The sequence below is a fragment of the Syngnathus scovelli genome, chromosome 5 (genome assembly GCF_024217435.2).
Source record: "Syngnathus scovelli strain Florida chromosome 5, RoL_Ssco_1.2, whole genome shotgun sequence".
In the NCBI taxonomy this organism is placed as follows: domain Eukaryota; kingdom Metazoa; phylum Chordata; class Actinopteri; order Syngnathiformes; family Syngnathidae; genus Syngnathus; species Syngnathus scovelli.
The window spans coordinates 19,536,976-19,563,102 of NC_090851.1; the positions used below are offsets into that span (position 1 = coordinate 19,536,976).

General features: G+C 46.2%; 1 protein-coding gene across 13 annotated transcripts in view; it reads right to left on the reverse strand.

Annotated features, from left to right (window-relative positions):
• The window catches only part of LOC125969391 (teneurin-3), a 519,170-nt gene that overhangs the window by 298,753 nt on the left and 194,290 nt on the right, over positions 1-26,127 (reverse strand). For 10 of the 13 annotated variants that reach the window (XR_007481537.2, XM_049721351.2, XM_068650689.1 and 7 more), the window contains one exon: positions 8,907-9,074. The exons of the other annotated variants lie outside the window; for them this stretch is intronic. Coding sequence is in view for 9 of the 10 variants with exons in the window: in XM_049721351.2 (XP_049577308.1) it covers positions 8,907-9,074 (168 nt within the window). In the remaining variant the exon portion in view is untranslated. The remainder of the gene's footprint in view (positions 1-8,906; positions 9,075-26,127) is intronic. 13 annotated transcript variants of the gene reach the window in all.

Sequence of the window (26,127 nt, forward strand, 5' to 3'; positions counted from 1 at the left end):
CCACAGGTGGTGAGCCCATGGGAAGGGGGACCCACGTTTCCTTTTCGGGCTGTGCCCGGCCAGGCCCCATGGGCGAAGGCCCGGCCACCAGACGCTCGCCTTCGAGCCCCGCCTCATTAAATCCATCGATCGTTCTTTGTCAACAATGGGTGCGCGTGGCTGAGGGCGCTTGCACTTCAAAATATTCCACAGGCCCATATAACGATAGATAAACTATATTTCAAATAACTATAATACAAGCAATAATATTATCAAACCATATGTGCACTTTAAATCCATTTAATCCATCGATCAAATTCCTCGTCCTTTGTCAACATCGCCGTGCGTGCGCCCTGACGTCAGCCTCGTCTTTATTCCACATATCTAGTTTATAACTATATTGTAGCGTTAACAAAGTACAAGGATAGACGTGGGTTTGGTAAACGGCTCTTTATTCAACAAAACAAACTTCCAAGCGTGTGGCGGTGTGGACTTCCAGACACGAGAGCTCCATGGCATAGGAACGGGCGTGCGTAATGGCCATGTCCGAGCCCTATGCACCGTTCGCGGACAGCCACTCGGCCGAACGCCGGCCCCCGACTCAGTAGAGTAGGACCGGGCGTGCGTAAAAGCCATAATAGTTTTTCAAACCTTCTATGTCACTCCAAATCCTTAATTCCTTCAATCTCTGCGTCCTCCGTGTCACTTAGAAACAAAGCCGCTAATGATTCCGGTAGTCCTTCCGTGGATACGTTTGTCCTTTATGTAAACAACCGCCGCGCCGCGCCGCGCCGCGCCGTGCCACTGACGTCACTTGAAATAGTATTCCCTTGGCACATCACGGTTCTCCAAACTTTATTTCTGCTGCTCGATTACTGTTTTCAGCTGCATATTTAACAACTTGAAGTTTGTAACCTGCAAAATATGAGTTTCTTTTTGGTGGCATTTTTCTTAAGCCCGCCCAGTTGGTGAGTCATGGCCAACGGCGAAATTTAGAGCGCCCTCATCCAGTTTCGTCTGAAAATGTAATTTTTTTCAGATGTAGTTTTTTGTTTTGTTTATTTGGTTGTTTTATCAAAGTCAAAGTCTGCTTTATTGTCAATTTTTTTTCATATACCAAGACACACAAAGAGATTGAAATTACGTTCCCACTATCCCTCGGTGACATAGTACACATATGCATAAAAGCAACACAAAAAAAACCAAGAAGGCACAAACAATGAATAAATAAGAGTGTTGAATAAATGATAAACAAACAAATAATAATAAATAATAATAAATATAAGAGGAGCAAAAATGGAGCAAGTGTACATACAGCAGACAGTGGACTTGGATATGGCGCTTTAAAATGTTAATTGCTTTATTTGATGTTTTCTCCATTTTTTTATGTTTTGAATATGTTCAAGATAAAGATATAAAAGAATGTGAAGTGATCAACTATACTAAAAATAACATGGGAAGTGGTCATCTATACTTGTAAGTGATGTGTTAATAAGCAAGTGAAAATTTGTGAAAAAAAACGTATATATATATATATACGACTTATATATATATATACGACTTATATACTTATACTTATGTCGCTCCTGAGTATAAGTCGCCCCCCCACCCAAACTATGAAAAAAAACGAGACTTATAGTCCAGAAATTACGGTACTTATTAGTAGTTTATCACTTCACATGTTATTTTCACTTTAAACCGCATGAGGGCGCTCTCGGCCTGTGGAATAATTGGAACTGCAACTGACGATGAGTCTGACATCCACTGACTTCCACCATCCACTGACTACCGGAGTCAGCGGAGTTGTTTATAAGTGAAATGGAGGATTTCAATGGATTTAATGATTTGGAATGACACGGATGGTTGGATAAACTTGTTATTTATGTTATAGTTATTTGATATATAGTTATATAGGGCTGTGAAATAATTGGAACCACAACTGCCGATGAGTGTGACACCAGCACCGCATTTACTTCTGGAGTCAGCAGCGGTGTTGTTTATAAATGACACAAAGGACGAATATTTTGATGGATTTAATGATTTGAAGTGACACGGATGGTTTGGTAAACTTATTTATGTTAGAGTTATTTGAATAACTGTTAATATGTTACGTCAGGCACGTTCTCAGTTCCTTGTTTGTGTTTATGTCACGTTAGCATACCATATCGTTTAGCCTGTTGTTGCTGGTTCATGTCTGTTCTTGGTGTTGGATTTTGTCAAATAAAGTTCCCCCAAAAATGCGACTTGTACTCCGGTGCGACATATATATATATTTTCTCTTTATTATGCATTTTATGGCTGGTGCGACTTGTACTCCGGAGCGACTTAAAGTCCGGAAAATGCGGTAGTCATGTTATGTTGTTACTAGTAAAGTTGCATAGGAATACACAGTGTATTCACGTTTATTATTATATTATACTGTGGTGTTTGCATATAGAATTCCCCCATGGAACTAAGGGTTGAAAAGTGTGTTGGGAACTTGGTGTTTATAAGGTAACGCACTTCCGTTGTTGCTCTTTCGCAGGGGTGGGCAATTAATTTTTACAAGGGGCCACATGAAAAACCTGAGTTGTGTCAGAGGGCCGCACCTACGATAACTTAAACGATAACTTAAACCTGCTCAATTTTCTTCCATTGTAAAATGCACTAAATTATTTTAAGTAGTTGGTACTTGAAGAAGAATACAATTCTGTTTATATTTATATTAAGCTATGTGAAATTGTGGTGTATAGGTCAAATAAAAAAAACAATCATTAATCAGTACAATTTATTCTTAACTTCTTTAACTTTTCCTCAAATGACAAAGACGCTGCATCTCTGGGTGTGAAGTTTGATAAAAAGTCCTTGTTGGGCTTGCAGTTTTGCTAGCAATGCATCAGCCTCTGATGCGCCCTGTTTATCAGACAGATGTATTTTTTCTCATGCTTGGTCGTGTGGTGGCGACTCAAATTATACTCAAATTTACTTCCGGCGCTGTAGGAGACGGCAGCCTTTCCAGTAGCTCTCTTGTTTTTGACTATTTTTTGACTTTTTTCGACCTTTCGGATTATTTATCTTATTATTTATTTATTATTTTTTGTCTATTTTTCTTTGTTCTTTAACTGGTCAGCTCTTGACTTTTAAGTTTAAGCTCTTGCTTTCTTTATTTATTCACTGCTTTTCGGAGTTAGTGGACACTTCTTTTTTATCATCATGCGACGCGGAGCCGGTTTGCTCACATACTTGAAGGAGGAACTGTTATCGCTGAGATTAATGGGGCAAGCTGGACTACGACACGACATCCCGGTGGAGCTGAGGAGGAAGTACCGGGGCTGCAAAGCCGGTGCTAAGATGAAAGCTAGGCGGTCGGAGAACCGGAGGAGATATAAACCATCGATTCCTTCCGTAATCATGGGGAATGTGAACTCCCTGTCCAACAAGATCGATGAGCTGACGGCACTGAACAACCAGCGGACCTACAGGGAAAGCAGCGTGCTCATCTTTACGGAGACATGGCTAAACCACCTCGTACCGGATGCCAACGTGGACCTGCAGGGATTCACTATGGTGAGAGCCGACAGAGACGCCAAAGCTAGTGGAAAACGGAAAGGTGGGGGTCTGGTCGTGTATGTGAACCATCGCTGGTGTAACCCGGGACATGTTTCTGTAAAGACTGTGTTGTGCTGCCGGGACCTTGAGCTGCTAGCTGTTAGCTTGCGGCCATACTACCTGCCGAGGGAGTTCAGTCACGTGATTACCATCTGTGTTTACATCCCTCCGAGCGCGGACGCAGCCACTGCCTGTGAGACTATACACACTGTCACAGCCAGGCTAACGACTCAGCACCCCAATGCTTTTGTAATAATCTCTGGAGACTTTAATCATGCAACCTTGGACTCTACTCTGCCCGTTTTCCATCAGGCTGTTGACTGCCCCACAAGAAACAACAGGACAATAGACCTCATGTATGTCAATGTGAGGGATGCGTACAAGGCCACACCGCTCCCCCCACTGGGGAAGTCAGACCACAACCTGATCCACCTACAACCAGAGTACACCCCCCTGGTCAAAAAACAGCCCGTTGCAACCCGCACCATCAGGAAGTGGACCCCAGAGATGGAAAGTGTCCTGAGAGACTGTTTTAACACCACAGACTGGGATGTGCTGATCGATCCGCACCGTGAGGACATAGAGGGGTTGACACACTGCCTGACGGACTACCTGAACTTCTGCATGGATGTGGTCTCTCCTGTTAAGACAGTCCGCTACTACCCGAATAACAAGCCTTGGGTAACACGGGAGGTCAAAGCCGTCCTGAACAGGAAGAAAGCCGCCTTCAGGAGCAGAGACAGGGAGGCCATGAAGGCAGCACAGCAGGAGGTGAAACACTTGGTGAGGGAAGCCAAAGACACCTACAGGACAAAGGTGGAGCAGAAGCTGAAGGAAAACAACATGAGGGCCGTCTGGGAAGGTGTGAGGACTATCACGGGCCACAACATCAAGACCAGGGTCGTTGAAGGGACAATGGAGAGGGCGAACGAGCTGAACAACTTCTTCAATAGGTTTGATCGGCCCTCGACCCCCCCACCTCTACTGCAGCCATCTCTCCTTCCCTCCACAACACACCACCCCCGAAACGACACAGCACCCCCACCCTCCTCCTCCTGCCCCCCCACCACAGATACCACAGCACCACCACTCTCCTCCTCCAGCCCCCCCACGCCAACACAAGCTCTGCCTTACTTCACAGCAGACCAGGTCAGAGGACAGCTGAGGAAGCTTCGACCCAGGAAAGCACCAGGCCCGGACAAGGTGTGTCCCAGACTACTGAAAACCTGCGCTGCTGAACTGGGGGAACCACTTCAACGGATCTTCAACCTCAGCCTGCAGCTGGGGATAGTGCCTACACTATGGAAGACATCCTGCATCACGCCGGTTCCTAAAAAGACCCGGCCCAGTGAACTGAATGACTTTCGGCCGGTGGCACTCACTTCACACCTGATGAAGACATTGGAGCGGCTCTTCCTCGGTCTCCTCAGACCTCAAGTGCGACATGCTCAGGACTGCCTGCAGTTTGCATACCAGTCAGATGTTGGAGTGGAGGACGCCATCCTCCACCTACTGCACCGAGTTCACTCCCACCTGGATAAGGGAAGCGCCACAGCGAGGATTCTGTTCCTAGACTTCTCCAGTGCGTTCAACACCATCCAGCCCCCCCTGCTCAGAGACAAACTGGGCAGGATGGGAGTGAACCCATACATGGTGACCTGGATCTCCAGCTACCTCACAGACAGGCCACAGTACGTCAGACTAAAAGACACCATCTCTGACACTGTGGTCAGTAGCACTGGAGCCCCACAGGGCACAGTGCTGGCCCCTGTACTCTTCACCTTGTACACCTCAGACTTCTGTTACAACTCTGAGCTGTGTCACATACAGAAGTACGCGGATGACACAGCCATTGTCGGGTGTGTCAGGGACAATAGAGAGTAGGAGTATAGGAGCCTGGTGGGGGATTTCGCCACCTGGTGCCGTGCCAACCAACTGGAGCTCAACATCTCCAAGACCAAGGAGCCGGTCATAGACTTTGGGAGGAACAGGCCTAAGCCTAGGCCCGTACTGTTGGAGGGGGCTGAGGTGGAGGCTGTGGACTCCTACAAGTACCTTGGGGTGTGGCTGGATAAAAAACTGGACTGGTCAACTCACACCAACCACCTTCACAGGAAGACACAGAGCAGGATGTACTTCCTGAGGAGACTACGTTCTTTTAACATCTGCAACAAACTCTTGGAGATGTTCTACCAGTCTGTGGTTGCCAGTGTCCTGTTTTACACCGTGGTGTGCTGGGGCAGCAGCACATCCAAGAAGAACACCTCCAGACTGGACAAACTGGTCAGGCGAGCCGGCTCTCTGATCGGCAAGAAGCTGGACTCATTGGAGACGGTGGCAGAGGCAAGGACACTGAAAAAACTGTTGGACATTATAGACAATGTCAGTCACCCTCTGCACACTGTCATCACTAATCAGAGGAGCCGGATCAGTGGGAGACTGCTCCTCCCCAATTGTAGGACAAGCAGACTGAAGAACTCCTTTGTCCCCCAAGCCATCAAGCTATTCAACTCCTCACTGGGGGGGAGGAGGTGACATGGACATGAACAGGGACATGGAGATGCTTGTAATAACTGTACACATTCACACGTCAATATACAATGTGCAATATTATGGCAACTACTGTGTAGTGTTTTTACCTCCCTCAATTTTCTTGCCTAGTTTATCTTTTTGCCTCTTTTACATTTCATTGCTAACTCTTGCACTGTGTGTATTTCTGCATCTTCTGTATATCTTGATCTCTTGTGTTTTTCTTGTGTATTTTGTATTTTACTGCTACTGGACACAGAATTTCCCTGAAGGAGTAATCCCAAGGGATTAATAAAGTTGAGTCTAAGTCTCTAAGTCTAAGTCTAAGTCTATATTCTTTAAACACAGCGACCTGTGTACCACAAATCAGGCACACGGCTTTACCTTTCAGTTCTGTAAAGAAATACTTGGCAGTCCATGTCTTGTTGAAAACACGGCGCTTCTTGTCAAGTTTTCTTTTCTGAGGGTCAGCACACATTTTTCGGGCAGCATTACTTCGCACTGTTCACCTTCACGCACAGCTCACATACACGTACGCTACACGGAAGTGCGACGCCTTTCAAAATAAAAGCAAAACAGTTGTATTGCACGCATGACACAATATATATATATATTTTTTTTTTTAATTAAGTAGTAATCAAATATAATGTACGATTGGCCTCATGCGGGCCGGACAGGGTCGCTCAAAGGGCCCGCGGGCCGTAATTTGCCCAGTGTCACGTCTCGTCCCCAACTGCTCCACTATGTGTCTATTGTCTTGGTTTCTGTCTGTGTGCTCGCCCCTCCCCTCCTGTGTGCCCATGATCAGTGTGATTATTCCCACCTGCCTCTCGTTACCTGTCGTGTATATAAGTCCTGTCTGCGCCTCACTCCCTGTCGGATCATTGGTTGTGGTTGTTCGGTGTTGGATTTATGTTGTGTGTTCATGTCATGATGTCTTTTTGGTTCCTGTTGTCGTCCGGTCTTGCTGTCGTCATGTCCTGATGTCGTCTGGTTTCACGTCCCGGTCAGTCATTCATGTTATTGTGGTTACGTCGTGTCAGTTTGCCTTTTTTGAGTTCACCAATAAACCCTGGTCCAAGCTGCACTTGGTCGTCCTGCTCCATGCTCCACCCGACCGTGACACCCAGGTCTGCTCTTTCTAGTCCTCGTTTTACGAGTATGTTCAGTAAAGTCTTTTGCAACACACCTCCTGTGTCTCCTTTCCTTCGGCACCAGAATACCAATCGTAAATGGTAAATTTTGAGTTATGTGGCCACAAGTGCTGCCAAGTGAACGACAGGGGCCGAACACAAGGCTGTACTTAATGCCTCACAAAATCTAAGTATTGTGCTGATTGTTTTTAACACTATTTTTACAGGTTTAAGTGTACAATGGGAGGTATGTAAATATGAACTTTGGTGGCAATTGGTCGTAGTTTTCGGATGTTCAGCAACACTAAAGTTATGGCAGATCAGACAGGCAAGCAGACACTGCTCCCGCTAGATCAGGGGTGTCAAATTATTTTTTGTCGCGGGCCGCATTGTAGTCATAGTTTCCCTTGGAGGGTCATTATGACTGTCAATGCCTTTTATTATTTACAGTATAGGCTACACGATAAACTGGTGAACTAGTTTTGAAATCAGAGACTAGTAAAAAAAACATCAAATAGTTTAAAAAGATGAATGCATTAAAAATTACTAGCGATATCTCTATTTTTAAAAAGTGAAGAAAATGTGTAAGTTTAGTAATGACACAAAGTTGGTGCAAAATTTGTCTTTGTGGGCCACATAAAATGATGTGTCGGGCCGTATCTGGCCCCCCGGACCTTGAGTTTGACACCTATGTGGTACATCTTATGGCTTGTCGAGGTAGAATTAGCTTGTGATGGGTAAACGGACAAGATTAGCAGAACGATTTCTTCTTCTTATGTCTCTCGCAGCCAAAAAGCTCAGAGTCCGCCACTGACCGTGTTAGCCAACCACCACCTGTGAAGCCAACCAACATGGGGAATCTGTGTCGCAGCCTAAAAGCTCAGAGCCACAGTGGCGGCTGCCAGGAGGCCGCCTCACCCAGCTGGCCACGCTGCGAAGAAACTCCCTGCCTGATGTCGACTTTGTTCACTGCTCCCAGACCTCTCCATTGCGTCCGCCCGCTATCCATCCAACCAAAGCAGAAGATGCAGAGGCGTATATCACGCTGTCTGGTCACCCAGCACATGTGCGTCAATTACAGATAAATAACTGCGAGACAACCCCTGGAGGTCACCTTGTCGAAATGTAAATGGTAGGCTTAAATAGATACAGGGCAATGGACTTGAGCTAAGTGTGGCCGCTTAAAGCACTCCATTTTTGGATAGGTGGCGGAGGAAGTCCCATATACGTGGACTTCAGGGGAAATGTAAGTTTAATGAACCCTTACATATTTCAATGCAACATATAACAACCTATGAACAATTCAGCTTACAAAGAGCTTCTCCAAATGCATTGTGTTTGCGTATCTTGGTGACTTATGAAAGAAAACAGACGTGACAGAAACAACACTTTAGCTGGTGATTATCAATTTTAACATTTTAGACTGGCAGAGGCTGGGATATGAGATCGTTTTTGCTTTTATGGTTTGGGAAATCGAAACCACAACAAGACGACATATTTCTTCGTAAAAGTAGCAGTTTACTGTTGCCTTCACTTCTTTTGCATCCAGTTAACACTATGACGTCATCATGACGTCGGCCCCAAAGTGTTCCAAACAGCTGAGCTACTTCAGTTCATTCCATGAAGCAAGAAGGAGCCTCGTGAATGTTTGACAAATAAAAGATTATGGTTAATTACCATGGTTTACAGGTAAGTACAATCGGGAAGTATAATCCACTCGCTCCACCTCCTCTTCTTCTGGCTCAGCTGTGTCATTTAAACTTTGGCTGTCATGTAGACTGGCTGAATGGGGATGTGTTTGATCAAACACAGATGATGGACAGGAGGGAGAGGGCATGGGGAAACCTAAGAAAAAGAAAAGGTCCATGAAATGAAAATGTTGAGTTTATGAAACAAAGACATGAGTTACAATAACAAAAAAAATGCAAATGATGTGACTGTAAATTCCTTTACCAATAACCAAAGTAGGGATTAAAAATAGACGCCAAATGGAAAATCAGCATATACATTTGTTTTTCAACATCGTGATGAGAATGATGGATTTAAATGGTATATACCATGATACTGATATAATAGTACCATAAAACTGGCACATTGACTGTGGGGCTTATAAACTGACATTATAGAGAAGGGCAACACTTTAGAACAGGGGTGTCAAACTCCAGTCCTTCGGGGCCACATTCCTACATTATCCAAGTTTCCCTCACACCAGATTCAAATGATCATCCTCATGTTCTGCAGGAGCCTGATTAATTGACACCTGTGCTTTAGACGATGCTAAATGGCTCACACCATTCTATGAGTCATTTACAGACTTTAAGCGGCACCTTTTGTGCAAGCTAGAGAATGTGAGAAGAATCTTATAAATTGCTGGCTCATACTGTATCGTAATTGTATTTATACGGTACAAAAATGCCGTATCAATAACGGATGGCTCAGTACCACTTTTTGATATCCGATGCTAGCACTGCGCCCTCGAGGATCGGACAAGACCGATCTTATACAGATTCAATTCTTTTTGTCACTCTAAAAAAGGGGTGTCCAAACTTTTTGCAAGAAGAGCCAGATTTAATAAAGTGAAGGGGCCCGGAGGCTAATAGTTTTTTTGGACAATTTTTAACTACAAAGATTTCATGCAAATACACACCGTTATAAAACAAATTTCATTGTCACAATTGTCTTTATTTTTCAAACGACAAAATATAAGCCACTCAGGCAGATGTGAACAAGTCTAAAAACACAAATTCTGCCCTTCATTCATATCTGAAGAGTCAGATAACATTGAACAAACTGTATGAAATACCTTAAATTTACATGAGTTTAAAATTATTTTTGCCTCATGAACATTTTAAACAGGAGTTATAAGTAATGGAAATTTGTCTGTTATTATTAAAACTTAGAACAAGTGAATTTTGCTCTTGTCATTTACAATATCTTTCAGAAAGTAATAGTTTGTGTCATGTCTACAGGTCCATAACATCAACAGTAAAAGTTCAAGATGGCGGCGCGTGCACACGCAGCGGCCACTCTCTGTCCCGTTCGGTGTTTTGTGAGTGTTTACTGAGTGTTTGTCCGGCAGTTTTGTGTATGTCCGTCTCGTGTGATACGTCGTGCTACTAGTGCGGCGGGCATGTTCTGCTCAACATCGGCGGAAGTGGGTTTTATGGCGTTCTGGACTTTGGTGCGGAGAGATTAAGGGCGCTCGGACTGCTTCGTCATGGAGCGACGCCGGACTGGCCTGCTCTTCCTCCCCCGGTTGGACTGCGTCGTGGGCTCGGACTGCTTCGTCCTGGAGCATTGTTGGGATGCGTCGGCAGCGGGTCTGCAAGGCAGCGGAAGAGGGTCCAGCGCGGAGACGTCGGGTCAGGCTTGCGGCCAACCCAGGTCGCCCAGCCGTGCCTTCAATTCTCCTGGCGTACGTTCGTTCGCCAGGAGAAAAGATGGGTTGCGTTCGCCTGATAGGATCCACGAACCGTACAGTGCGTGACTGCTGTGTGCTCGTGTTCACAGTGGCCTGGTTGACTGTCATCTTTCCGGACTCTGCTGTGCATCGGGAGCGGCTAGCGTGCTATCACTCTTATTGTTCATCTTCTTGTTTTATTTTTCCTGTGTTGTTTACTTGTATGTGCGTTGTGAACTCTGTCTTGTCACCCTGGGATAGTGAGAAACGTAATTTCGATCTCTTTGTGTGTCTTGACATGCGGAGGAATTGACAATAAAGGAGACTTTGACTTTGACTTTGTATTAACATGGCCACTTCGTAGCTTCCAGCGGTTTTCCAGTCACTGATTAACGACGTGTTACGAGACATGCTGGACAAATTCGTGTTCGTTTATTTAGACGACATCCTCATTTTCTCCCGCTCGCTCCCTGAGCACATCAAGCATGTTCGGGCGGTGCTGCGCCGTCTCCTTGAGAATTCGCTCTACGTGAAGGCGGAGAAGTGCGAGTTCCACGCCTCCTCTGTCAAATTCCTCGGCTATGTGGTGCGTGAGGGATCCATCGAAATGGACCCTGGGAAGGTGCAAGCGGTCACGTCATGGCCTGTTCCCGAAACACGCAAGCGACTGCAACAGTTCTTAGGGTTCGCGAACTTTTATCGCCGTTTTATCCGTGGATACAGCACGGTGGCCGCGCCCCTCACCTCCCTTACCAGCCCGCCTTCCCATACAAATGGACGGAACGGGCAGAACGGGCATTTCAGGAGCTTAAGAGGAGGTTCACATCCGCTCCCATCCTCAGGGTTCCCGATCCCGACAGACAGTTCGTGGTCGAGGTGGACGCCTCGAACGTGGGTGTCGGGGCGATGTTGTCTCAACGTAGCAGCCAAGACGATCGTCTCCACCCGTGCGCCTTCTTTTCTCGCCGTCTGTCGGCCTCGGAACGAAACTATGACATCGGGAATCGGGAGCTCATCGCCGTCAAGTTGGCCTTGGAGGAGTGGCGGCATTGGCTGGAGGGCGCCACCACTCCGTTCATCGTCTGGACCGACCACCGCAACTTGGAGTATCTGCGATCGGCCAAGAGGCTGAACGCAAGACAAGCACGGTGGGCTCTGTTCTTTGACCAGTTTGAGTTCTCTCTTTCCTATAGACCGGGTTCCCGTAACGCGAAGGCGGACGCCCTGTCGCGTTTGTTTCCTGGGGGGGAGGAGGGACAGGGTCCGCCTCCCACTATCCTCTCGAGCTCGGTTCGGGTGGCGGCTCTTACATGGGAGATCGAACGCCAAGTGGAAGCCGCATCACGCGATCAACCCGGCCCCAGCAACTGCCCGGAGGGTCGCCTGTTCGTCCCTGAAGGTCTGCGATCGTCCGTGCTGCAATGGGCGCACGACTCACGCCTGGCCTGTCATCCCGGCGCGGCACGCACGAGGTACGTGGTGGCACAGCGTTTCTGGTGGCCCACCTGGCAAGTGGACACCAGCGATTACGTCAGAGCCTGCTCAATTTGTAACCGCTACAAGACGTCCGGCTGGGCTGCTTCAACCCTTGCCGGTCCCCCAGCGTCCCTGGTCTCACCTGTCGATCGACTTTGTCACGGGCCTCCCCCCTCAGAGGGAAACACGGTGGTCCTCACGGTGGTGGACCGTTTTAGCAAGATGACGCATTTCATCCCTCTGCCTAAGCTCCCATCTGCGAAGCAGACGGCGTCCATCATGGTGCGGGAGGTGTTTCGCCACCACGGTCTCCCACAAGACATCGTAACAGACCGAGGACCTCAATTCGCTTCCACCTTCTGGACGGAGTTCTGCCGACTCCTCGGCGCCACGGCCAGCCTCTCCTCGGGGTTTCACCCTCAGTCCAACGGTCAAGCGGAGCGCCTGAACCAGGAACTGGGCAGGTCTCTCCGATGCATGGCCGCCGGGGACCAGCGCGGGTGGGTCCAACAGCTTCCCTGGGTAGAGTACGCTCACAATTCCCTCCCCAGCTCGGCTACGGGACTTTCGCCTTTCCACTGCGTCTTCGGGTACCAGCCACCCTTGTTCGCCCACCAGGAGCGTGTTGCGGCGTGCCCGTCGGCCCAGGCTTGTGTCCGCCGTTGTCATCGCGCCTGGGCGAGGGGCCGGGTCACTCTTCTCCGCTCTGTTTCAGGCTACGCCCGCCAGGCGAACAAGCACCGGACACCGGCTCCGGAGTACAGAGTGGGGCAGCGTGTGTGGCTCTCGACACGGGATTTGCCGCTGCGAGCAGGATCCTGCAAACTGGCGCCCCGCTTTGTTGGACCGTTCCCTATTCAGAAGGTGATTGGCCCGGCCGCAGTCCGTCTTCTCCTTCCAGAGTCCATGAAGGTTCACCCCACGTTCCACGTGTCCCGTGTGCGGCCCATCCATGAGAGCGCGTTGGCGCCGGCGCCCGTTCCGCCGCCGCCGCCCCAGCTCGTTGATGGGGGCCCGGCTTACGCTGTCCGCTCCCTGCTCCGATCGCGGCGGCGCGGTCGTGGCCTCCAATACCTCGTGGATTGGGAGGGTTATGACGACGCGCACCGCTCCTGGGTTCCGAGCCACTGGATACTCGACCGTTCGCTCATCACGGAGTTCCATCGCTGCCATCCGGACCAACCGGGTCCTCGGTGCGGGCGCCCGAGGAGGGACGAGGGGAGGTCTTGCCCGCCGGTGCCGGGGTCTTCTGCTCCCGCGTCCGTCGATCCTGCGTCTGGCGAGGTGTCGGACGTTTCGGCGGTGTGCTGACCCCCCCCACCTGGTCGCCCGGGAAATTGCCTTCCTTTTTTTGTTTTTTTTTGTTTTTGGTTCCTGGGGACGTCGGGAGCCGTCCCTTGTGGGGGGGGTTCTGTCACGTGCTGGTGCCACCGGCGACAGGACCACGCCCCCCTGTCAATGGAATCGCCGTCACCTGCCACGGGCTCATGGACAGCGCTATATCAGCGCCGCCAGCGCAGACCTGAGTGTCAGTCTGTCCCTTGATGCTGCTTCGCTCATCAGTCCCGAAGATACTGACTCGCTTAACTATTTGGAACCCCCGCAGAATCGTTTGTCCTCTCCAGCCCGATCGCCGCTCCAGCGCCAGCTGTTCCCATCATCCCCTTCTCCAATAAAGTCCGTCGCTACGCACTTGGCTGTACTGTCCGTTCCCTTACACAAACACCTTAGACTAGACTTGCGCTAGCACGGAAATTGAGTTATATTTGTTTCATGGCCAGCCAAGGGCACCAGTGTATCATAAATGGCCCTGAAGGAGAGCATGTTTCGTTTTTTAACGGAAGCCAATAAAATTAAATACAGTGATCCCTCGCCACTTCACGCTTCACCTTTTGCGAGTGCGCTACTTCGCGGCTTCATAAGTGATGGGAGAACCACTTTTAAATATATGCTGATAGCGCGAGGTGTGCCTATGACCAATGTGCGTCAATGCGAACAGGCTTGGGAAGCGCGGCAGCCAACCTGTCACAAACAGGGCAGGACAACAATGTGCAACACGGACTGTTTATTTAAGAATGTGAAAAGAGGAAAATGGAGGCTCCTAACCAGCAGAGAGGTTGCACAAGGCAACTGACGAGCCGGTCAACAAGCTCGCCTCATGAGTCATGGTGGCATCATGTTACACAGTGGATCAGGCAAAAGGGAATCAGCTGGTAGGCGTGCATGTGTCAAGGCACACAACCAGCCAGGTGTACCGCGACACAGCGGTTCAGACAAACGGGAATCAGGTAGCAGGCATGCGTGTCAAAGCAGACAAAACGGCGTTGACTGACCGGCGAACAGTGTTTATATACACAGCCTAATCAGCGGGTAAAACGGGACAGGTGGTGGCGATCAGCGCCGATTGGCACCCACAGTTACTTATTGGGGACACACGACTCTGAAGTCGAGCATGGAGGGCGTGTCAGCCAGTCAGCAGGGAGAGACCGGAGACGTGACACAGCAGTGCACAAAGGAAAAATGCACCACCGTGCAGAAAGAGTCGGTTGGGATCAGGACAGTGCAAATGAGTGCTCATAGTGCGGGGCGTGCCTCGGAGCAATGTGCTTCACTGAGGACAAGTGCAGGGTGCGCGGGACATGCCTCTGATCAATGTGCGTCACTGAGGACGTGATTGAGTTCAAGCGCAGGAGGCGGCAGCCGGCCACACGTGAGGAAAGAAGCACCACCCGGTGCAGAAAGAGTCCGGACCCGTGACAATATCACGTGTTTGTTCTGTCATTTACTGTAAAGGTACAATACATGCAAGGAGCAGTATGGGAATAGTTAAGGGAATAGGAAAGGTTTATGTAGCATGAAGGTATTGGGGAGGATTTAAAATGTTTAAATATTCTGTACTGGACCACAACGCAACATGAGATTCATGCGCAACCTTTGGTTTCGCTATGCATGATGTCCCCAGGTTAAAGGTGGACACTTTACATTGCATTGCAACATAAACCACTCCCAATTGACTTGCAACACACCTATGCGTTCTAGTGGCACACAAGAAACACTACATGTTGGAAATTTCAACACAGTGGTGTTTAAATTTCTAAATAACGTACGTATATGCCATTTCTACTTTGAGGATTTTCATTTTTCGTGGGTGGTTCTGGAATGCATCCCCCCCGAAAAATGAAGGATCACTGTAAATCTGGATATGCATGAATTAGTACATGTTTGGAGGTCCACCAGTAAAAAATGGGTATGCCTGCGCTCTAGTTTAAATCAGCAATTTATGCACCACAGAATCACTTAAACATAAACATATTTTGACGGACTGGCATAAAAAAAACCTAATGAAAACAAATTATTAAATACAAAACTCACCATAGCGCACTCATGATGAATGTAGTTTTGTAGTAGTGGTCGTGGTTGTCTTGCGCTTAGGTGAAACTGCAAATGTTCTTTTCAATGACAATGTATCAACATGTTTGAGGCCTGGTTTAAGTGAAAAAAAGTGACTGTGCCTCTCTGATAAGCTCAATCAAAATTTTTGTTTCTTTCATTTGATATTATTCTTGAAGAGTCCTACCAATAGTGGTAGCGTCTATTGTAAAACTCGATCTGCAATATCATGTTTCACCTTTATGCTTTGGACTTACTACAGCCTCTGGGGTGCGCAAGGAGAAACTCGCGGGCCACAAGATTTGATAGTGAATGCCCACTCATTTTAGATTTTCTCAACCCAGGACCGCATACCTGGCAAAAGTAAATAAGCTGAAGTGGACGGAAAAATGTGGAGCCGGAAACGCACGTGGCAACTCTTATGAGGAGAGAGAGAGAGGCCAAACAATGATTTGGGCATCCCAATTCAGAACAGCTAATAAATAAATACCTGATGTATCCTGTACCCAAGTTTTTTCGTGAATGTTGATATAAAATTATATTATGTGTAAAAAAAAATCATTCTTGACGGAACAGCAGCCTGAAAAATCAATTATAATGTGCCAAGCCCTACATAATTTACTTAAAATCAGGCAAACAGTGTCAGTCACAGCCCTCTGCTTCCTAGTTGTCTTATTTTTCTTTTTCAATTTAAAAAGATTGATTAAGGTTGATTTTTTTTTACATTCTTTCTCTGTTTATACTTGGTATCAGTACTGCCCCATCTTTATTTATCACCAATGTTTTGGTAAAACCTAAACCGCTTCATGTGTGGGGAGTTGGGGAGTAAGGAGGCAATATACATGTACATACAATGTACTAAAATAACTAAAGGAAAGACTGACTGTCAAATGACTAGGTACCTAATAGCTACTCTACAATCTACATAATGCCTGAGGGAATAAGGTAATGCTGCATTCACATGGAAAGGCTCATGCCAGCCATACACAACTAGAAATACACTGCACGACATACAGACAATAAATAGTTGAGTGAAATAGAAAGTGAGCTGCACAGCAGAGGACTGTGTTGGAGAAAAAACATTTTATGCTTTTCATACAAAAAAAAAATGCCTGCACACCTACATCACACTTTTTGTGTTAGACCAAGTTCTCAACACATTGTGCCTGGGGGGTTGGAGATGAAGAAGAGACAGTCAAGCGAACAGGAGCCAGGAAACCGTAATGAGATGAGAGATAAAGGAAGAGAGCAGGACAATGGGCAGGAAAGCGCAAACCCAGAGGAGAGTAGTGGAGAGCAGGGGTTACAGGGCTTCTTCATAAGAAACCACATTCTGGAGAGACTCCGGGAAAATGACAAGCCATCTCACAATCTTGTTAAATGAGAATGAAATACGACAAATACTGACATCTTCAGTGCAATATCGTTGGAATAGAACTGTAAAAAAATAAAGACGAAACTAATTCTTTAGTTTAACTCAATCATCAATGTGGATAGCATTCTGTGACGGGTTTACACTATAAATAACTAATCGTGGGAGGCTGATTGACACCAGTCAATTTGTGGAGACTTTGGAGTCCCAAACTGTCCGTAGGTGTGATTGTGAGGGTGAATGGTTGTTTGTCTATAGTACGTGCCATGCGATTGGCTGGCGGCCAGTTCAGGGTCTCCCAACCGACTGCTGGGACAGGCTTCAGTACGCCCGCAACCTTTGTTAGGATAAGCGGTTTGGAAGATGGATGAACGAACGGATGTTATTATAATGCGACTTGATGAATCCCTTCAGTACATAAATTTCCAGATTTGCTCATTCATTGTTTCACAGATTAAAACTGTTATTTGTAGAGGGTCCCCCATAGGTAAGTTTTCCTTCCACTTCTTTGAGATGTTAAATTATGTTGGTGTATGGTCAATAATATTTCACGAATCTCACTTTGTTGTCTTCTCTTGGGTGCCAAAGGACCATCACCGGAACAAGCTCAAAAAGTCAGCTCTGAGGGGTTTGCTTTCCAGTTGAATAGTCTAGAGGCCAAATTCACTGAAAGGTTGATTGGCTTTTGCGTGGTACTAACTGGTAATCTAATTCACAACGCGCACGCGGATGATGGTGAAATGCTGATGGTGATGAAGATGGTGAAATGTTTCACTAACGGCAATACCAAGAAAAATGTCCCCCATCTCTGTGTAAATGACCCTCATTTATAAACATCTAATTTACAAACACCAGCACTAATAGTCATATGTGAAGCAAATAACGTATATGGAAAGCTGGTTTAAAATTGGCACTCCTCTGTGGAAGCCTGTTCATAGCATGGGGGAAGGCAGCATCATGTCAGGCACAGTGGCTCCATCCAACACACAGATCACACACTAAATCCCATGCGTCATGGGAGGGCACATTTTGCTCGAAGGGACACATTGCGACCTGCCACATCTGACTAACACGAGAGAACGCAAAAACATGTTCAATAAATGTCCTGAATTACCCTACCCGTCAACAAAACACCACGAACGATTTGCATTTGTACATCATGCTTGAAAGCTCCGATAAACTTTTGACATGTCATTCAAATTTCCACACACACCACCCTACCCTTCCACAAAAAATCCCGCTGGGGTCATGAGATGGTCAAATCTCGGTTTTCGAATGTCCCAGTTCTCGAACAAATTGGAATTCGAACGAAAAAATTCGAGATTTTTTGCTTCGGTTGTCGAACAAAATTCGGAGGTCGAACCTCGCGAGATGAGCCGAAAGGACCCGAGAAAACCCGACCGCGCGGCCCGGATGCCGACTGACTCTGTTCATTATTGTATTTTCGTTACTTTGAGGATTGTATTAACCCCTAATCATGCCTCCAAAGAAAGCAAGTGGGAGCAGTAAAGCCATCCTAAAACACAAAGACGCTCTTAAAGCAATGCGACAGTGAGCACCTGGCGATCCCGGTTGCGTGATAGGACCAAATTAAGCTCCCTGCGCACTGAGGTCCACTTAAATTTTGGAAAGTACATCAGGACTTATATAAATATTTTCTAAATTTCAGCGACGGCTCTGTCACAATAATGCCACCAGTGCACTGCAGTTGCGTGGTCGGCAGCGCGCTACGGTTCCGCGTTCAGCGGTGCGCTGCAGTTGCGCGATCGGACAAAAATGCGCAAATGAAAGAATGCTTTAAAAAGACGTTTTCTCTAGTCTTGGAACGTATTACATTTTTTTCCATTATTTGTAATGGGAAAAATAGATTCGGAATTCGACCGATTCACTTCTCGAACCGCCTTCTGGAACGGATTGTGGTCGAAAACCAAAGTTTGACTGTACGACCATTCGAAGGGGGGGCCAACATGAAAGCTTGCGTGGGGCCAGAATTTCAAGGCCTCTTTTGCCTGGCGTGTTCATGATAACTTAGGAAAAGCCGTTGTCTTTCTTGCCTGTTGTTCTGAGAAACGGCTTGGAACCGGGAAGTTAGTGCAGTATCCTTTGTGAGAGATTAAAACGGAGCAAACCACAGTTAAAATGAAGTGCAATTAAAAGTGCAAACAGCGGTTGCAATGCAATCTGTGTGAATTTGGCCCTGTGTGTAAATCCAATTTATAAAGAGTCAAAAATAGCAAGACTAAGGTGTTTTACATGAAACTCAAATGGCCAAGCATAAAAGTTAAAATCTATACATTGCAATAATTTGGTTGTCTTTAGACTAGTGCATGTAAATGTGCAACATGAATTGAGAATGATCTGATTGTGTGAAATAATTTTTTGAGCACCTTCACAACTTGCCCATTATTCATCCCTGTTTGGCTTAGTTCTGGCTGACACACACTGATATATGCATGCTCACACACACATGCATGTGCATGATGCGCACGCACAAATACATGCGCACACACGCGCACGCACATACGCACATACGCACAAACACACACACACGAAGAACATCTGTTTGCTATGGCATGCTGAGCTTACTCAGTTGTTTTTGGTCTGTCACTCTACCCTTTTGTCTATAGTTTTAATCTCCGCCCTTGTTTTCTGTGAGCTGTCAACCACACAGTTGTGTGACTCAGTCGTTTTCCCCCACCTCATAAATCCAGAATAAATCAACAAAGACTATTCTCAGTCTGAAAGTGTAAACGTGTATACCCTCAAACTATGATCCCAAACACTTTAATATCATTCTAAACTAACCTTATAACCTTACAACAACGTAAATGGCTTACAACTCAGCACAAACAGCACTAAAATTAGTACATTCTTCACATTTGTGACACACATATGTTATTGTCTTTTCATTGGACAGCATTGAACAAGTAACAATTTTATTGAATATAAAGAAGTCAGTGCAAAGAATCTATAATTGTGCAAATGTACTGTAATCTCAAAATAACGCAGCATACGTGTAAAGTGCTGGCACCAAAATTATCACCTTGGTCTTGGCGATATGCCTTGGTCTTGGCGATATGAAAAGTATATCATCATATAAGTATTTCATGTTGGTCGTGATTAATATATCTAATATATTACATCTTTATTCCAAATTAAATATTGAACATTAAGGACCTGGGAAAAACAGCTGAATTTGTGTGATTTCATTATTTTATTTAAACATATACAACACAACTATAAAAAAGTCAAACTGATTGATACACACACATATGAATTAAATAAATGTCTATCCATCCATGCATTTTCTATACCGCTTGTCCCCACGGTGGTCGCGGGCATACTGGAGCCTATCTCAGCAGTCATCGGGCAGTAGGCGGAGGACACCCTGAACCGGTTGCCAGCTGATCGCAGGGCACACAGAGGCGAACAACCATTCGCACTCACACCTAGGGGCAAATTGGAGTGCTCAATTGGCCTACCAAGCATGTTTTTGGGATGTGGGAGGAAACTGGAGTGCCCGGAGAAAACTCACGCGGGCACGGGGAGAACATGTAAACTCCACACAGGGAGGGTCAGAGGTGTAATTGAACCGGCACCCTCCCAACTGTGAGGTGGCCATGCTAACCAGTGCGCCACCGAGCCACCTTAAATAAATGTATTTAAGAAAAATAATGTGGACTGTGTCATACCTCCAAAAAATGTAAATCGGTCGCTGTTGCTTGTTTGTACCTGTCACAATTACAGTGATCCTTCGCCACTTCACCTTTCACGAATGCGCTACTTCACGGGTTTATATGTGACAGCGGAACGGTGATAGCTGATAGCGGGGGGCGTGCCTCTGAGCAATGTGAGTCACCAAGGAAACCGTTGTGACCAAGGAAATCGTTGTTGACTTCCGGAAGGGTCACACAAAACACCTGCCGCTGATCATCGACTGTGCTGTGGTGGAGAGGGTGAGCTGCACCAAGTTCCTGGGGGTGCACATCAGTGAGGACCTCTCCTGGTCCGCAAACACCTCGTCACTGGCAAAGAAAGCTCAGCGCCGCCTGTACTTCCTGCGGAAGCTCAGGCATGCATGTGCTCCTCAGGCAGTCCTGTCTACATTCTACCGTGGCACCATTGAGAGCAGTTGCATTGCTGTTTGGGGTGGTAACTGCACTGACCACAACTTGAAGGCCCTGCAGCGCATAGTGAATACGGCTGGTAAGATTATTGGTGCTTCGCTCCCCTCCCTGAAGGACATTTACACCTCCCATCTCGCCCGCAAGGCAACCTCGATTGCGAGAGATGTGAGTCACCCGGCTCGCTCTTTGTTTGACCTTCTGCCCTCTGGTAAGAGGTACAGGAGCCTGCGCTCCCGCACTACCAGACTCGCCAACAGCTTCTTTCTCCAGGCTGTTAGGACCCTGAACTCGCTACCCCCTTCTGCGTAGCGTGCGGCACTGTTGCGCTTTTTCTGGAATGTCTGCTGTACGCGCACTTGCTCCTTTTTTTGCTCCTCTTATTTATTTATTGTGTTATTTATTCATTATTTATTCAGCACGCTGTTGTTATACTTGTTTACTTGTTTGTCTGTTGTGGGCCATGTCTTGTCACCGTGGGATAGGGGGGAACGAAATTTCGGTCTCTTTGTGTGTCTTTGGCATGTGGAGAAATTGACAATAAAGCTGACTTTGACTTTGACTGCGGACAAGCGCGGGAAACGCGACAGCCAGCCTGTCACAAACAAGGAAGGACAACCATGTGCAACACGGACTGTTTATTCAGGGAATACGAAAAGAGGAAATGGGGAAAGGGAGCTGGAATGTCAGCAGACCATGTGCACGAGGCAACTGACGAGTCGGTCAGCAAGCTCACGTCGTACATCGTGGTGGCATCTCGTTACACAGCGGATCAGGCAAACGGGAATCAGGTGGCAGGCGTCCGCGTGTCAATGCAGACAAAACGGCGAGGACTGGTCGGCGAACAGTGTCTATGTACACACCCTAATCAGCGGGTAACATAGGACAGGTGGTGGCGATCAGCGCCGATTATATTAGAACGCGCAGTTCCGCATTGTCAACATGCGCATCCGAGGTCTAGCGCGGAGGGCGCGTCAGCCGGCCAGCAGAGTGAGAGCAGAGAGGTGACAGCCGTGCAACACGGAAAAATACACCACCGTGGGCGGAGTTTGCCTCATTTGACACATCAGCCTGACTATGACACCTTGTAAATTTCCATTTTTAGTCACTAGGTTTCTTTTCTTTCCTTTTCTTCTCGCTGGCGTTCTGCAGTAGACATGGAGCCTGGGCATACATTATTTATAAACGCTTGTAATATATATATATATATATATATATATATATATATATATATATATATATATATATATATATATATATATATATATATATATATATATATATAAAATTTGGGTTGAGTGACAAACGTAAAACAATAAGGAGGATTACAACTGTGACCGCCACCATCGACCATTTCTCGCCATGGGATTATTTTTCCACCTTCCAAACAATTACATGTAGAGAGATTGATGGTGGAGGAAAGAAAAAAGAAACTCGAGATCACCGGAATTTGGTCTCAGTCTTTCTGCTTCACTGGGTCTTTATTATTGTTCCTTCTCTTTTATGAGTCTGTGAGATCATGTTGGCCTTTTGTTCTACTGCACTATAAGATAGCGTAAAGCCAAATTGTACCTGGGGATAATAACAGTAACAACCATATTGGTGAAGAGACACATGCTGAAACCATCTCACACACGGACTCCAAATTATGATCTTTACGGGAGCATGTAGATGGGAAACAAATTGGAAAAGAACACAAAATAAAGTTCCCCTTTGATGTGGTTGTGATTTAATGTGCTGTACTAGTTATTTCAACACTGAACTGCTAACATAATTACAATAAAGTCAAAGTCAAAGTCAAAGTCAAAGTCAGCTTTATTGTCAATTTCTCCACATGCCAAAGACACACAAAGAAACCGAAATTTCGTTCCCCCCTATCCCACGGTGACAAGACATGGCTCACAACAGACAACAAGTAAACAAGTATAACAAAAGCGTGCTGAATAAATAATGAATAAATAACACAACAACAACAATAATAAACAACAATAAATAAATAGGAGGAGCAGAGAAAAAAAAAGGAGCAAGTGCGCGTACAGCAGACATTCCCGAAAGTAGCGTAACAGTGCCGCACGCTACGCAGAAGGGGGTAGCGAGTTCAGGGCCCTAACAGCCTGGAGAAAGAAGCTGTTTGCGAGTCTGGTGGTGCGGGAGCGCAGGCTCCTGTACCTCTTCCCAGAGGGCAGAAGGTCAAACAAAGAGTGAGCCGGGTGACTCACATCTCTGGCAATCGAGGTTGCCTTGCGGGCGACATGGGAGGTGTAAATGGATCTGGAGACTAATCTTTGAGATGTGTTAAAATGTCAGGGGGCTGTTTGCAATGGGTGCCCCTTTGCTTTTGATGGTCAAAGTACCATTGTTCATATTTTTTTTAGCATGTGCTTGTTAGTTAAAGTCAGTCTGTGGCCTTATAAAGGCACAGTCAATCCTGTATACCCACGGTTCGTGATCCGCGGGTGGATTCACATATTCTTAAGCATCACTTTTTTCTTAAAGATATAACTGTATCTTAAAACAATGGGTATTATTCAAATCTCTAGGAACTTAGTTTTTCAATGGTGCATCACATGACCAGGCAAGTAGCCAGGTGGTGATGCAAATCCCCTGGCTTGTTCTATGTATAGCAACTGTCTTGCATTATTATTGGTTTTCTTTTTTGGCCTTTATTTTTTCAGTGAATTATTGCGTAAAACACATGTTAAATGTTCAGCGATTTTTTATTTTTTTTTATTTTAGATTTTACGGGATTGGAAAAACTTAATTCACCAAGGCATTACAACGGCCATCAATCATACGCAAATGTTTGCTTCTCGTAGCCCGGCCCAATCCCTATCTCCTGCGAATAGCGGAAGCTTTTGAGTGTGCGGATGAAAGAAGGCGAGTGCTGCTTGAGGTGTGCAACCGGTCAGAAGTCCCATCAAAAGGCTGGGAAATCAGGCAATGGAAACCCTGAATATATTCCTCTTCTAATTTACCTCCAATACAAACACTGTGACTGCCATTAAAATAATGAAATTCCTTTTTGACATGCTGTCTACAAATTTCGTGCATGAGCTGTTCGACACGTAAAAGTGTTTGAATGTACAGGAAACAATGAGGTTGTTCATGAGTGCGGAGCTGATCTACTGGTCAACAAAAAAGCCATGAAAGTTGAGTCATACTATGACATGTTGACAATGTGAACAAATTAATTGGTAACGTTAAGGGATAATGTGAAGTCGCTCTTGATTGTGAAAAGCCCACCGATAGGAGACGATTGAATCCATGCTCCAGCCCTAACCCTGAACAAAAGTTAGGAGCATTTTAAAACACTATGCGTCACAAAGTCCATTCAGGCCTTATAACATTCAGGGTTATATTATTACCTACCCACTTGAGTTTTTAATTACCCTCGTGGGAAATAATCAAAATGAAACTTTAATTTTGTCCATTCAAAATTACTGTTCACTGCTTTGCAAATACAGCACAGTATGTTTGGGGCACAGAAAGACTGTTTTGGGTCTTATCAGAATTGATTTTAGTGGGTTTTAAATTGAATCCCAGATTAAGAATGATGCAACATGTCAGAAAAAGGGCCAAAATATTGATCAGTTTTTTGATCAGAACATATAATAGACAATTTGATTGTTTGGACTAAGGAAATCAAAACGTATCCACATTAGACTAAAACTTGGAGGATTTTGACTCTAAAATTACATATAAAGAACTGTTCAAAACCATTGTTCCTTTACATTTTATATGCAATTAGCTTGCAGGCAACCCTGATGTCTCATTATATAGTATTATATTACCAATCGGGGCGGCTCGGTGGCGCACTGGGTAGCACGTCCGCCTCACAGTTAGGAGGGTGCGGGTTCGATTCCACCTCCGGCCCTCCCTGTGTGGAGTTTGCATGTTCTCCCCGGGCCCGCGTGGGTTTTCTCCGGGCACTCCGGTTTCCTCCCACATTCCAAAAACATGCTTGGTAGGCCGATTGAAGACTCCAAATTGTCCCTAGGTGTGAGTGTGAGTGCGATTGGTTGTCTGTCTCTGTGTGCCCTGCGATTGGCTGGCAACCAATTCAGGGTGTCCCCCGCCTACTGCCCGATGACGGCTGGGATAGGCTCCAGCACGCCCGCGACCCCCGTGGGGACTAAGCGGTTCAGAAAATGGATGGATGGATGGATGGATTACCAATCGGGATAGCGATCATGTAGGTACGTCCTATCCTAATAGCATAAGCGGTCCTACCTACTAGATCAAACAGCCCTTACCGATCGCCATCTCTATAGTTGCACAATGGAATGCTGTTTCAATTTTTCTTATGCCTTTAAATTAGTCATTAATTAAATCACTAGCGCTGAGGTTTAAACGTGAGTCATTTAGCTTTGTACAGCCTTTGTACAGCCTTTATAACAGCCATTTAAAATATGACCAAAAAAATGGGGTCCATGACCAAACCGCATTAGACAGAAAGTCGCGTAGAACCCAAGTGCGTAAAATCGAGGTTCAGCTGTTGGAAAGTCTTACTTAGCTTAAAGCAGTCACTTACATGGCAACCACATGACTGGGACGCTTACCTTACTGTAAACAATTTTTGTGTTGCTTTGTAATCAATCTCCAAAGTTTATTGTTGACAACTTGTGTCAACTTCAAACACCCGCTGCAAATTAGAACCATCGACACTCTAAGTACCGTAATTTTCGGACTATAAGTCGCGTTTTTTTTCATAGTTTGGGTGGGGCGGCGAGTTATAATAAGGAGCGACTTATATGTGGGGTTTCCCCCCCCCCCAAAAAAAAAAGTGAAACCGCGATAAACGAACCGCGATGTAGCAAGGGATTACTGTAATTTGAATTCCAAGTGACATGAGCAGCGCGGCGCGGCGTGCGCGTCGGTTGTTTACAAAAAGGACAAAGATTGATCGCGGGATGACGAAGATGACGAAGGGCCCCACGTACTACTGGCATCATTAGCGGCTTTGTTTCTAAGTGACACGGAGGATGAAAAGTTTGAAGGATTTAAGGATTTGGAGTGACGCAAAAGGTTTGGAAAATTATTATGGCTTTTACGCATGCCTGGTCCTATTCTATGGAGCTCTCTTTCACCTCCGTGGATGGAAGTCTGGGGCCGGCGATCGGCTGGGTGGCTGTCCGG